Here is a 15513-nt window from a genome sequence, read left to right as displayed (position 1 = left end):
AGAGAAAATTGGCAAACTCTGATAGGAAACGATCAAACGAGTCACAAATCCAGGTCTGACCAACAGCATACTCTGAAAAATTCATTTTCATTCAGGGATAGAACCCGGCACCTTCTTGACGGTAAGCAGAAGCTTAACGTCCGAGCTATGCTGCTGGCTGTACGTAATATATGTACGTAAGTCAAAAATCAGCGACTTGACTCATATTTGTATCATGTCGTGTACACAACGCTTACTGGCCGCTGATACATATATGATTGACGACTGCGCGAATACGTTTTCGTCATAAACGAAAACGTGATACAAAATTGTATCATCGGCCACAAACGTGATACATACATATATGTATTTATGTAAGTCAAAAATCATATATGTACCAGTGGCCACTAAGCGTTGTGCACCCAACATGATACAAATATGAGTCAGCGGCCGCCATCGTGTTAAAGCTTAGCACTGTAATGCGGCAAAATATTGTTTGTATGAAATTGTACAAGATAGAATGCACTACGAGTGACTGGCGCGACACTGCGCGTCAGAATTGCCTTTTGTACCAACTCTGATGTGCTGCGCTGCGTTGCTGCAGCGCACTGTCGCTAGTGCGGTCAGACCTTTAATTGCAAATATGATTACTAAATATCTACGGCAGTATTTTAAAGTTTACAATAAAACAAGCAGATTTAATATGAAAGTCATAAGTTTTCGTCAGTTGAGCTCTATTTTCCACTGCATATTTGACATTTCAATACCTGTTTTTAGAAAGGAATTCATGCATAATTGCCAAAGATCTGTATTTTTAGCGTTTTTTCACATTTATTTATGTATGTATGCAATTCTTCATCTTACTCTAATAACACTGAGCAACAAAAAAAAATTACCAGAGCGGAGACTAACCAATCATTACTAAGTTTGACCCACTGAATTCGAATATGATAATAATTTTTGATGTTTGGGTCTCATTTACGAGATATGAGCGTTTAAAAAAATGCGCAATTTTTACAGTTTTTTGGCTTTTGCGGTCTTTAATTCAAAATCTAGTATTGCTGTGCTCAAAGTGAGTATTGGAATCAATAGTCAGATGTTTTTTCTATTGATTGTGATTTTTTATTGTTGAGTAACCGTTCCAACAATGAATCGACTCAAGTCACAAATATCTGACCGGCAGCACTACAGTCATACTCCAAACAAACTCTCTTCAATCAAGGTCAACCCAGGGCTTGAACCCGGAAACTTCCAGGTGGTTGGCATTAACGCAACCACCGAGTTAAGAAATCTGGGGAGAGGGATGAAGGGTATAAAAAACATTTGATTCAGAAAAAAATATGTATTAGCATAAAACTTTAAAATTACAAATAAAATAATATTAAAAATAATGCAATATAATTGAAAATATATAATCATAATAAAAGTATCGTTTTTATTACAATAACATTTTATGCGCACACACGTATCACGCACGCACATAATTCCGTACGCACGCACACTGTGTTTTTTTTATACATTAATGTAAATTTAATATGCACGTGTGTATAACTTCACACCGTCGGAGGGGGGCGGCGGGGAATAATCAATAAAATAAAAATAAAAACATTACAAAGTATAATATAATAATCATAGGTGTGTATATTTATCTGACAAAATGAACACCGTAATGGCGGGCGGGAAGGACGTTCCATCGCAAGAGAACCGCATCGGTGCGTACCTTTTTTATTTATTTTTAACGTTCAAATTCACAATTTGCAAATAAATTCATAGCCACTAACTAACGGATAGAACCTCGGCGACAAAAGATAAGACTTGCACAAAACCGATCGGCATACATACATATGCATATATATATGTATATACCGTTGCACGTGTTTCATTTAATTTATTTGTTCAATATGACTTACGTGTTAGGCGAATACACAAGCACCAGCAAACATAATAGATTCGCATCATCAGTGTCGATAGTCAATTAGCACCGCTAGAACAATCTGGAGCTCCCCGATACAACAACGATGGAATAAGCCACAAAACTGTTTTAATTTTACTCCGCACAGATTCTATTCATAATAATAATCTGATTTCTTACACGTTTACTTGGACCTCAAAGACTTGCGTACTTTTTTTTCTCTATATTCATCTTCATAGAAACGAAATGGGGAAAAAAAGCACCCGAAATTCAATAATAATATGCGCACGTGTGCGCGTACAAACCGCGAATAAAACCAAAGTCTATTCGCAGTGTTGTACGCGTACGCGGAAAACGTCACAATGAAAGCACACACCGTCAAAGGTTGTACGTAATTTTAGAATATAAAAAGGCCTCACTAACAACGAATAATTTACGAAGACGTTCGAAGAGCGACAATCGGACGTTCGCTCCCCGAAGGTCTTCACAGCGCACTCTATATATATTAACACATCAATAGAACTTTATTTATTTTTTTTATCTTTATTTTTTCAATATATATATAATATATATACAAGTACACTAAAATAAAAATAGTAAAAACAGAACGTGTGTGCAACTAGATAGCTCCGACGTCCACCGATTAAATTCACTCAAGTTTAATATTTATTGTGACAAGCAAATTTAGCCGTTGTTACCATCAGAATCAGTCTTAAAGAATACACGACGACGACGACTAATAATGATTTATTTTTAAAAACGTGGTAATATGTAAAAAGAATTTATATTCATGCACGAGTAAAAGTAGTAGTAGAGACGTTTTGTATTCGTTAATATTAATTTAGCACATTTCGTCATCAATATTGTGTTGGCTGTCATTTTTTTTTATATATATATAAATGTATATAGCTATAATTCGAAACTAAATAGCGTTGATGTATATAGAAAGCGGACATAAGATAAAAATCTATTTATTATTATTTATATTATATTTATTATTAATAATTAGACCTTTTTAAAGATGCTTCGGCTGAACATTGTGTATTTAAAAATTTGAACGTGTGATACTTTTTTCAATAGTAAAAATTATTTCCTATACATATATTTATTATAATATATGTACACACGTGTGCCGGTATGTACGTTTACAATATATATATATATATATATTGAATTTTTTTTATTGTAATGTCTAACATTCCATTATATTACCACAATTCAGAAAGAAATGAATTTAAGACAAAGTAAAAAAAAAAGAAAAACAAGCATTCACCAGCAACAAGTGTGTTAAAGCCACATTGTATATCAAAAAACTTGTCGAGAACCATAGATCTATTTACAATATTTAAAAATATATTTTTTATTCATTTTCTTCAATATAATTTATATGTATATACGCATGTATATTAATTAAAACTCATCATTTTAAATATCACTGAATAAAAAAAATTACAATTCATCTTTTAATATATTATATAATAAAATAAAAACATTCTCATAAGGTCACCACCTCTCATAACGAACTACATCAATAAAACAATATACAGAAAGAGTGTTGCCAACGCACATTATTCGTCCAACATTACAATTATACAAAATGGCCGCCGTTTAAATGCGAAATTTCCTTTTTCTAAAAATCACTGGACGTACACACGACATATCGATAAATGCAAGTCACTGGCTTCATATAAAAAAGATATATAGATCTCGGCAGCGAGACCGAAAGAATAAAATTAGACATAACCTTAAAATCTAAACGTCGACATCGACGTCACCGTCAAGAAGCGTAAAATTAACTTTCACCAAACGAAAATAAAGACAAATACAGAGCGAAACTTAAACTTAAACATAGTCAAAAAAGAATTTAAAAAGAAAACAATGCACGGTTATGACGTTCGCTATGAGAGTTTTTAGGAACGCGACGTACCGAATCTCGGTCCATTATTGTATCTAAAGATTTGCGTGATAGGCTTAGTTAGGGTCGTCCCACGTTTCGCAATGCTTGTGCGGTTGGTGAGTATGACTAAGATCGTAAAACCATGCTGAAAATAACATATGTATATATATATTTAATAAAATAAAAATGATTCCGAGCAAGTTTTTTGATATCTTCGTCTGACCCTGCAAGCTATATCGTTCCAAATAATTTTTAATTTTATGCATGCTATATTAAATAACCTTCAATATATTTAAGCAAGATGGCAGTGTAATTTGTGACAACAGAACCTGCAAAACAAAAGATAAAAAACAAATTAAATAAGGATTACATATGTTTATTTTGTCAATATTTCATTCAAATTTTGATTGGTTTTCATAATAAATAAACGGTCAGTATTTATTATATGTATATTAATGATCAGTATACACCAGTTATTTAAATAGCAAAAAGTCAGTCTTTATATTAAATCGTCAGTATAATAACTTGACCTATACTGACTAATATAGGTCTACATATGTATATATGTCTTTCTTTTGTTTTTATCACATATTTTTTCTCTTGTTTTGTATTTTCATGTCAAACCATTGTGGCACATTAGATATTTTCTGTAGTGCCACAATGGTCCAAAAACTAAATAAAATAAAATAATAGACGAACGATTCCGTCTCCTTCTGGTCTTCCAGATATGTATATAACAAAATACTAATCAATAATTGGTATAAATACTGACCATTTACTTATAAATGAGGTCATTAACCACATAATCGCCACGCGTTTTTAGACACAAATTCGATTATTTTATTTTATGTTTTGTTTAGCATCAACTAGGGATCCCAAATCCGAATATTCGAATACTTTTTATACGAACTTATGTTTTTATTTTCAATCTACAGCACATTTAATTCTATTTGATGTTCCGGATAATGATTCTTATAACATTTTAATAATATCTTGAACTTCTTAAAATTACAAATAAATAGTTTAAAGCTACTATTCGATATTCGATATTCGAATATATTCGAATATTTGGGATCCCTAGTATCAACCCTTGACACTACCTCTAGAATATATAACAAACTAAAGAAAAATATTGACTTTTTTCAATTTCATTAATATCACAGGATAGTATTTAGATTTCACTGTGAAGAAACCAAAATTAATTTTGAATCATAGTCTTAAACACGAAAAAGCGCAAGATTAAGTGGTTAAATAATGTAGAATAATAAATAATAATAAAAATACAAACCTTTACGCATGTTCCATGAGTGGTTGCTGTTGTTGCTTTTTCTTTTCTTTTTTCTTTTTTAGGAATGATGGTGTCCGCAGTCCCTTCTTTTTCTTCTTGTCTTTCTTTGGAGACTCTTCCAATGACATATCTTTCGAAGGAGATCCCTGAAAAAGAGAAACGAAACAAAATCAGCATTTGCGTCAACAAAAATCAACTCGACAATAAACTCGGTGACTCACTTCTTTGCTACTGTGAGAAAACGTGCTGGCATGAGCGTCAGAATGATCACCGTTCAGAGTGTTCTCGCCTGCAATAGAATTCAAAGTTGAAATGTAATCGTCAGTTGACACATATACCAGATAATGCTTTGTTATATTATTAATATACTTATGTACATACATATATACAAAACCGAAAAAGAGAAGCCAAAGAATAAAGTTAAAAACCACACACACACAATTACCCGAATACGTACCTGAATCTTGCGCTGGTAAATCGGTGCGCTTTTTCACCCAACTAAATGCTTTTATTGGTGCAGCATGCAAACATATGTGTTAAATTCAAATTAAAAACAGCACAAAAACATCAAAAGCACAACAGATTTATAGCCACGAGTATTATTATTTTCACCCACGGAAACCATTCAATGAAAAAGAATCTTCATTTTTGATGTCATTACAGTCGAACTCGGTTATTACGAGCCTCGAGGAACTGACGATGTTTCATAATGAAAAATAATTCAACGAGTTTTAACCTCTTGGCTTATTCTAAGGTTCATCACCTCTACAACAAGGAATTTGGGAAAATACATGAACCGAAATAATTGTTGCTATTTCCTTGTAACAGACAAGATCGTATTAAGCAAGTTGGACTGTATTTGATTTCTGATTAAAACTGGTTGTAAATCAAACATTAAAAAAACAAAATTAGCAAAATTTTCTTTAGATTTATTGACACTTAACACAATAAAATAAATATTTAGGAACATTCAAAACGTACAGTGTACATATATTCAAGATCAACATCTAACCAAATTATTAACAGATGGAGTAAACTTCAATTCAAGGTCGGCTAAAAAATTCTTCATCTTCCTCAACTGCAATTTAATCTGCTCATTTAATATTATAAACTCGCTCGCAATTGAAGCGTTCTTTTCGCTAGCGTTTAAACAGAAAGCCTTATCAATACAGTCAAAGACATAGTCATCGTCAATAGTTCTGTCGAGATTAGAATTAAGCGATGAGGAGTTACTGAGTCGGTGAGACGGTAGATGGAAATGCAACGGATTGGGATTCTTGACGTAGGATATGACGGATCCGCAGAATGACCGGTTTCTATAACGGACACGTCTATACGGAATCCTAAAAACAGAAAAGCGTCGGACGTGAGACAAAAAAGCACATATGTATGTACGTACAAACGTGTGATGGAAAGCGATGAATACTTAGGGTCAGATTCCGGGGAAAGGGATTTATAGCGGGATCGTTCTTTAAACGGTACCTCTTTAGGAACAACAACACTCTTCACATCTGAAAATGGACAAGAAGCAACGAGATGATTAATTGATGAAAAGTGATCAAGCGAACAGTCGCGACCGACAACACTGTTTTACAAATTTCAACTTTGACCAATCGATGGTGAATTTTCAATGGGTATCCGGACATTACATAGCGCAGGAAATTTCATCTCAGGACAACTTCATCGCGGGGATAACTCGCCGACAGATTCCATGCTATTATATTTTAATTATAACATACTAGTGGTTTTACCTGGCTTCGCTCGGTATTTGTAATCTAAACAGCTTAAACCAGAGAAATGCTATAATAATAGAAGGGCCCTTTCGAATACATTTATTGTTTCAATAACACGCGTACCGTTTCTATAACTACGCAATATTGTACGCGAATGCGTATGCTATTGCCGAATGCCGACGCTTTCATGAAAACTTTCATATAGCCAGCAGCATAGCTCGGTCGTTAAGCTTCTGCTTAGTAGCGTCGAGAGGCGCCAGGTTCGATCCCACGGGCGGGCCTCGAATGAAAATAAATTTTTCAGAGTATGCTGTTGGTTAGACCTGGATTTGTGACTTCAGGTTGATCGTTTCCTATCAGAGTTTGCCAATTTTCTCTGATTTCATTGTTGAAACGGTTCCCGGGAAAAATTGGCTAAAATCCCTCCTATACAATATGTCACCTATAATTTGTGATTAATTAATGTGCAATAAATAAGTATGTGTACAAATTGATAGATGTCTCATTGATTTGCGAGTTTTTCAGTGTCTCTTAATAATAAATAAATGAAATACGATGTTAATTGAATAATATATTACTTAAATGATCAATTTACTTATAAAAATTTATCCCATGTTGTTTATTGTGTGTTTTTGAATGCATCGTGCAATTTTTAACGATGCACTTGCCCATTGCCCTTACCCAGAGAAGTTTTTATCGGACATACGACTGATGCTAAAATTATTTAGGATTGTCTGTGGACAATCGTCACTTTTCAACGCCTAAAGCAACTTCTATTATTATAACATATAAAAATGGCTAATCTAATAGTAAGTATTCATTTGTTTTTTAATTAAATTTATTTGAATTGAAAAAAAATAATATTCAACAACATTGATATCATCGTCATAGAAACTTTGATTTGTTTTCGATGCTCCCACCCAAACCTTACATAGTTACATACAAAGTCTCTTTCGAAATTATATATTAGATGGCAATGAAAAATTACAATTAATTCGGTTTCGTCGATAAAAGAATGCTTGAAAGTTTTCAATTGATTTTAATAAAAAAAAAACAATTTTCCCCACAATGAAATGTCCGTATGATAAAACACCACTGCGATGAAAAGTTCTTGTGGCGAAATGTCCATTTGATGAAATGTCCATGTAGCTTACATATAATTTAAACGTTTAACATTTTTCATTAGCATATTTATGTATGTATATACAGAGGACAAAAAGCATTTTTAATCTTCATTGAAATTGGCATAACAATAACAATTCATTCCACACAGCTGTACAATAAGCGGAAAAGTACTCGATTGCTATTGGTCAGAAAGATATCTAGAATATAACGGGCTGAATATACGGTACAGATTTAAAAACAACAGAATTAATAAATAAAACTATGTATTTGTGTTAGCACTTTTGGGCCCACATAAGCAAACGCACTGCACAATATGCACAATAGTGCATATGTTACATTCGTATTATACATTTATATAGAGCAGTCGTTATAATTTTTTTAATTTTCACTTAATGATGTATGTAAATATTGAATTACTAACTACATAAGTGTATCTCAGACAGTATTTCTATATTTGTCAAAGGTTTTGGGTCAAATTAAGGAGAGGCCATTATTATGATATCTGAGAGATATTCGACAAATCCGCTTTACCAAGTGTGCACATGTTATTATTATGTATGTATATGAAATACAAAAATTCCATTCTGAATTCATTTGGAATGTTCATATTAAAAATCGACGAGCAATAAGAATCGAGATAAAAAATTTCGCCTACTGCCAAAGTGCAAGGAATAAATCAAAAATCATTCGTTGAATTGGAAGCGGATGAAGATTCCTAACCTTTCGAAACGAGGTTCTGCATTTTTGGCACTTGATATGAGCGCACAATGACTGTGTTGTCACCGTAAGTTCCTCCATACACCTGCGACTCCTCCGATAGTTTCAGGTTAGAAGTTTGCTTCTCGAACACTTCGTCGTCGGAAAATAAAGCGTTGGAAGAATCTATGGGTTATATATATGCCGTAGATATAAGAATACATGCAGTGTTAGTGAGTCGTTATAATTTACACACCAAATCTAAAACCCCACTCGTCGATTATAGTATATATATAATATATATATGTATATATATTATACAATAATAGCCCACTTTTAATGTTGAAGTAAATAGTCATGCGTGTGAAAAAAAATTAACAAAACCAAATTACGTGCAAGCACTTAATGTGTTAATATATAAATTATAGTCGAAAATAAAGTGTGCAAATCAAAGGAAAAAAATAGTATAGACAATCAGTAAGTAACGATGGAGAAAAACATACCTTTTCTTGGATAGCTTTCAGCTGTTGATCGCTCCATATTCATGAAGTCGGCGTTAACTACAATTTTAAATAAATCAAGAAAATCAAACACAACACGAAAACGAAAGAAAATAAAATTTAAAATGAAAATTTTTCAAACCCCCAGTACTACTGATGAAATTCTACTTTGGAAAATACTACTAATTGTCACCCAATACGTTAAAAATGAAATTTTTTTTTTTTAAATATACATACGTATTACTTTTCAAATAATGAAAATAAAATATAAAATAGATTTATGCATGCGATATTTTTTTTCATGCAGAATGTTTCAATCGAAGAGAGAATAGAAAAATATTCAAAGTAAACAATATCGGTGATAAATCATACCATCGCTAAGTACAACTTCAGGTTGACTCGGACGAGGTGCTTGTTTCGTTTCTATTCTTAATACTCGTGCTTCTGAAAACCAAATTAATAAAAAATGCATCAATTCAATATAAAATTGTATTACTGTAGGATCTGGTTGTCAGGAGACATGGGCGGTATAATGAAATGAGACTCGTTGAGCGGTTTAAATCATTGTTTACTTACGAGACTTGTGAGAACCGAGCATGCTGTTTTGCTTTCGTGCAATTTGTTGTAAAATTGAAAGGACATAATATTATAACAATACAATTCAATGCAAGGTCTTTAACCCTTTGCCCGCGTCACCAAATTTAGCGAACATGCCCTGTACGCGGCTGCTTTTTTGCGGATTTTGTTATCGCGTTTTCGACTATAAATATAGGTTGTAATATTTTTTTGAATTTTACAACCTATATTTTTTTTTTTTGACTACTGCCATCTATCGAATTTGGTAAAGTATACATTTAGTAATATTTTCAACCAAGTTATAAAATTTTAACACAATAGACGGCTCTTATACAGGTTGGAACTTGCAAGACATCTATGCGTGTCTCGCGCGCTGAGGGCATGTTCACTAGGACATGTATAGTAGTCGTACGCGGTGGAAAGGTTAGTAATATTACTATAAGCTTTGCTGTCCATAACGTGACGGTGAAAATTACTTTTATCGTCTAAAAAATATAAATTTCCACTAATATAAAATATATATTTATGTATATACATACAACATAATAGTAACACATTATAATAAGTTGTAGCAAGTGGTGAGATTTTGTCAGTTTTACAATTCTATTTTAGCACCACTGATGCATTCTTAGCAGTGGCAACACAAACCAACCAAGTCGTTATAAATGCTTATCAATTATTACGTATTTATGAAATTATTCACCTGAGATTTATTTTAATTATTTACCACAAAGTAACCACATACAGTTAACTTATCCGCATATATTTTTTTTTCATTTTCATTTATAGTCGATCCACTGTAAGAAGACAGTTAGGTAAAACGCACATGCTGCCCCTTACACCCCATTTTGACTAGTAGCATTTCGCGCGGACAATGTTCTATTGTCTGTACGAAATGTTATTGGTCAAGAGGCGGTGTAAGGGACAGCATGTACGTTTTTCCCAAGTGTCTTCCTACAGCGGACCAACTAGAGACGAAAATAACCAATAATCAAAAGATCAAGAATCGAAAGCGAAGTAAGAAAAGGCTAGTATAGTAATGAGGCTTGTAATGATGATTGCTACAATTTTCGACGGTATCACGGACCGAACACTCAATGACATAACGCGCACGACATATCACTCACGGACATTACACTCACCGATAAATGGCTCACGCGACATTACGCTCATGAAATACTTATTAATAAGGATTTTCGTTTAGTTACAATAATTTTTTTTATGTAAAATAATCAGTGGGACTATATGATATTATCTTTTTGAAGTTAATGTATGTTCAATTCAACATCCAAGACTTTATTTTTAATTATTTTATAAACAGTACTATTATAAAACTATTGTAAGGTTTTTGAAATATGTAAATAGAATATGTACAAACGAAAGTTGAGGTAAGACTGAATGTACTTTACCAATCATATCCCGTAAAAAAGGAACTTGTGGTTTTTCCCTTATTTCGAAAAGGTAGCGTCCACTATTGCAAAAAAGGTAATTACTAATCCTTTATGTCTTCCAGTGCATAGATATGAAACTGGCCAAATATGCTATTTTGACATGGGTATCATGAAAATTGTAATTTTTTTAAGATCATCTATTATATATAACTATTTTATGTCCGTGAGCGATTTGTCACGGTCAGGAATCGGTATAATATAGGATTTAAAAAATACCTGTGCGCGACTCGTCTTCAGCTTCTGAAGGCGACATAATTTGAGCACCACTCAAAGCTTCCGATTCCGAATAGTCCGTATCATCTAAAAAAAAAAAAAACCACCAAATTAAATTACAAACAATAAACCAACAAATCCGATTGAAATCAATAATAAAAAAAAAAAAAAAAATATTACATTCCCCTCGCGCCTTTCGTTCAACAGTCCGTTTGTATTCGTTAATTTCATCGTCGGTGACTGCATCAAATGGATTCCGAGCGTACGGAGCCTTGTAAACAGTCGCATTGTGCTGATGACCCCGCTGAATAATACCTTTAGACGCCGCACCCATCAACACCTAACAATACAAACAAAATAGCTTTTAATATCGAATAAAACTTTAAGCGAAAAGAAAATTCGACTTTCCACTTACGACATGATCACCCGTGTGAGTCGCTCCGGCATCTTGAATCTTATTGGCCTCGTCCCATGTGACACCTTCCAAAATGTGAGACTGAGGTCCGGCACTGATCTTATCAGCCCGTCTGTAATCTTTAATCTGAAATGCAACACAATTTTGATTTACTTCCGTCGTATTTGATGATCATTTCATGTGAGGGGAACAGACTCCGAACTGACCTGCTGCTGTAACTGTTTGAATTCTTTGGGATTTGTATTTTTAGGAACGAACTGCATGGCGGCGTCAATTTTAACCGGGGCGCATGTGTGTGACGGAGAATCGTCCGAGACCCACTATAATAAATCATCCAATGTATACAGTCAAAACGTAGCCAGGTCACAAAAGACTCATCGATTGAAATGTGAACGCAACCTACGGTGCAAATCTGCCCTCCGTCCCCAAAATTGCATAAAAAATCAGTGTGCATGAAAGTTTGCGTTGCAGAATGTGATTAGTGAAGCGTCAACTTTTTGATTAAGCCAATTTTAGATAAAATCGTTGTGTGTATTTTCTCATTGCTCGTAATTGGACCCGTATTTTTAGCATCCATTTTTACAATCTTACCACTTTCAGTCGAATTTACAAAATGCTATAAATATGGGTCTCTACTCGAAATGTGTTGTGTATATTTTTAATGAGATGAGTTTCCATTTGATCGTAAATATGCTAATTTTCTATAAACTTCAACTCTCTCAAATTTGTACAATTATTAGAAATCGTCCTAAACATATTTAGGACTAGTTATCAACGTGTCTGGAAATAAGTAAAAGGAGGTCAAAAGATGAAAGGTAGAGAGCATCGCAATTCCCTTCTGAACAACGCTCATACATTTTCTTTTGGGTACCATTTGAAAACATTCTTTTAGCTACATATGACGGGCTGAAAACCAGACTGGTACAAGTGACATTTTTAAAAAAAAGCTCGTTCAAGTGCTAAAATAATAGCATTTCATATATGCTACTATTTTAGCACTTCAACCAGATTTTTTTTTTAAATGTCACTTGTACCAGTCTGGTTTTCAGCCCTTCATACATAACTTACCCATTGCCGATTCAATATCTAGACTCAAATATTGCAGCTACTCTATTCATACCTCTAACTATTGTGCTTCACATCTATCTGTCCTCATTATATAAAACTAAGCACCAACATTCCATACCCAAGTACCACATTCATACATCAAAACACATTGATCAAAGACTTTCTTCTTCGGGCGAATTCGTCAGATTCCTGATAGTTAATAAAAATACCATTTCGTTGAAAGAAGAAAGCTTTCAATCGATCAGTTTTGTCAGTAGGGCTTCTAAAATGCATTCAGAGAAGTATGGAATGTTGTATTCTCAATATAATAAAGAGAGAAAGAAAGGAAAACATAAGAGGAAGTAATAGTTGACATAGAGAAGCGAATCAAAAGATTGAGACGGCAATTTTATTAGATTAAGCGAAAGAGATGCGCTCATATGGTACACAACAGAGTGAACTGGAAGAGAAAAAGCAAATGAGATGGATGGATAAAGTTTGGAAACGTGTGTGAAAGGTCTTAATACGACAGCAAACGATAATTGGCTGCAAATAATGTATGTATCGTTGAAAACCTCAATGATCGGGTACAAATGGAAATATCATATTGTGTGGTCATGACTGTTTTTCGGCAGATAGCATTAAAGATTAATGTGATTATTCATATTACGTACGTTGAAGCTCATCACTGTTTATATAACAAACAATTCACAATGCATAGACGGTCACATTTAAGAAGAACTTTTTCTTTCGGAACAAAATCACAAATACAAAAAAACACAAAACTGCATCCTACTATTGTCATTAAGAGAAACAACACTTCATAGATTATTATTAATTAAGCATTAATCGCCGGAAATACTGAGATAGGGGGTTATATGAGTTAATTAGACTTGTGATAAATCAAGCAGTTTATTTAATATCATCAAATAAATATATATTCGACTACATTATAAAATGATGAAGATAATAAAAAAGTATTTTAATATATTAAATATAATAATCATTAAATTAAAAGCACGTACAGAATACAGATACACAAAAAAAAAAAAACAATTCATATGCAAATTATATATACAGTGATGAGCTGAAGACAAACCTTCCCTCCCCGAAATATGGAAACCAGATCTTATTAACGTGCCACGATTGCGTTCACATTTCAATCAATGATAGCAATTAATTTAAAGCTGCAAAAGGAAAGAGATAAGAACCAGCTCGCAAATCTTAATAAATTAAGAATCATCTCATAATTTTACGAGCCGGGTCCAGCACATCGCTGTATATATACACGTACATATATATATACATATGTATGCACAAAAAATATATAATTCACAATCATTAAAATGTAATACAACTACGTTAGTAAATATAGATTGCACAATAATCAGCGTAGATATATAAACCTCCACCTTAATTTTAAAACAATAAATAATAGTAATCTCATTGATAACAAAAAAAAAATGGCACTTGGACTGATCTTATAAAATAGACACATATAAAGCAGCAGTATATTTTAAAATATATTTTATACCACTGAATTTATTAACATTATAAATAGTTTTAATAAAAAGGAATGCTAATGGACTGTCTTCTTTTCGTGTGAAGAGATTTAATGCGATTTGTACTACGAGTATTATATAGAGCAGTGGTTTTCAACTGCCAGTCGGCAGAAATTTCCTGCCGGTCCGAAGCAAAGCGGCAGCAGATTTCAAAATAATTTGAATAAAAAATGTCTATTTTAAACTTTAAAACCTTCTATTATTAGCATATTTATTAGTGCAAAAACACTTTATAAATAACATGTCTTTGTAAATGTAAATTTTCGTTTCAGCTCCCTCAATAAAATATGATAAATATGACACACTTTTAATTAAAGTATCGAAGGTTGATCAATTGATATATAGAAATCAAATACGATTTATCAAAAAAACATCTTCTATGACTGTCATTAGAAACCAGCTCATTAAAAGTGGTTTCAAATATTTGATCGGCACAAACAGAAATGCCCTTACTAAATATAACCATGTAATAAAAAAAACAATGTACAATTAGTAATAGTATGCGAAATAATTCCACCATTTTCATCATTCCACAGGTTTAAAAAAAAAAAGAGTTGAAAACCACCGACTTAGTTCATAATAAATTGAAAACACACATGATATAGATATTTTTCATTTAACAATATTCTACAATATATTAAAAAACATCTCATGATTATTTTCGAAATGTATGTCTTTCATTACTTTTTTTTGATTTACTAAAAAACAACAAGCAGCCAATCTATCAAATTCAAGATGTGAAAAAGATCTACATACGACAGGAGCAGGGCGTGAGTGTTAAAAAGAAAGTTAAATCGACATTTGAGCAGCTCGTTGTCAATAAAACGTCAAATTAACAAGAAAAAACACCAAATGGCAAAAAATCAAGCATCATCATGTTAATCAACAAAATTTAATATATTTCAAAATGAAAATTAGCTGCTGCCATTCGAATACAAAGCTAACACATACTCCGAAACGAAAAAGAAAGCCCCTTCGATAGAAACGGAATGTAAGAAGCCATCACCAGCCGATATACAATACATATGATCCATTCAACGAGTGAAAAAATCTCTCAAGATATGTATAAATTGTTAAAAAGCGTCACCAAAAAATATAGACCGTGTGCGTATGTGTGCG

The 15513-nt window shown here is 32.8% G+C and overlaps 3 protein-coding genes across 6 annotated transcripts in view; all 3 read right to left on the bottom strand.

Moving 5' to 3' along the window:
• Window positions 1-15513, bottom strand: part of LOC143913612 (uncharacterized) — a 374023-nt gene that overhangs the window by 50702 nt on the left and 307808 nt on the right. The window lies entirely within an intron of this gene.
• hts (adducin 1-like protein hts) overlaps window positions 3979-15513 on the bottom strand; it is a 43271-nt gene continuing 31736 nt past the window's right edge. The window contains exons 11-20 of one of the 3 annotated variants that reach the window (XM_077433121.1): window positions 11992-12105; window positions 11786-11911; window positions 11551-11710; window positions 11374-11457; window positions 9503-9574; window positions 9134-9190; window positions 8655-8816; window positions 5298-5365; window positions 5077-5222; window positions 3979-4117 (exon numbers count right to left, since the gene is read on the bottom strand). In XM_077433121.1, the coding sequence (XP_077289247.1) occupies window positions 5079-5222; window positions 5298-5365; window positions 8655-8816; window positions 9134-9190; window positions 9503-9574; window positions 11374-11457; window positions 11551-11710; window positions 11786-11911; window positions 11992-12105 (987 nt within the window). In that variant the 3' untranslated portion in view covers window positions 3979-4117; window positions 5077-5078. The remainder of the gene's footprint in view (window positions 4118-5076; window positions 5223-5297; window positions 5366-8654; window positions 8817-9133; window positions 9191-9502; window positions 9575-11373; window positions 11458-11550; window positions 11711-11785; window positions 11912-11991; window positions 12106-15513) is intronic. The other 2 variants (XM_077433122.1, XM_077433123.1) reach the window with 2 other exon arrangements.
• On the bottom strand, window positions 5988-6722 carry LOC143913709 (uncharacterized). The gene is made up of 3 exons (XM_077433673.1): window positions 6671-6722; window positions 6503-6587; window positions 5988-6419 (listed from the first exon to the last, which is right to left on the bottom strand). Exons 1-3 carry the CDS (start codon window positions 6720-6722, stop codon window positions 6077-6079), a joined length of 480 nt encoding a protein of 159 aa, XP_077289799.1. The 3' UTR covers window positions 5988-6076.

This window comes from Arctopsyche grandis, chromosome 6, assembly GCF_051622035.1.
Source record: "Arctopsyche grandis isolate Sample6627 chromosome 6, ASM5162203v2, whole genome shotgun sequence".
NCBI lineage: Eukaryota > Metazoa > Arthropoda > Insecta > Trichoptera > Hydropsychidae > Arctopsyche > Arctopsyche grandis.
This window is presented reverse-complemented; position numbering and strand designations above follow the sequence as displayed.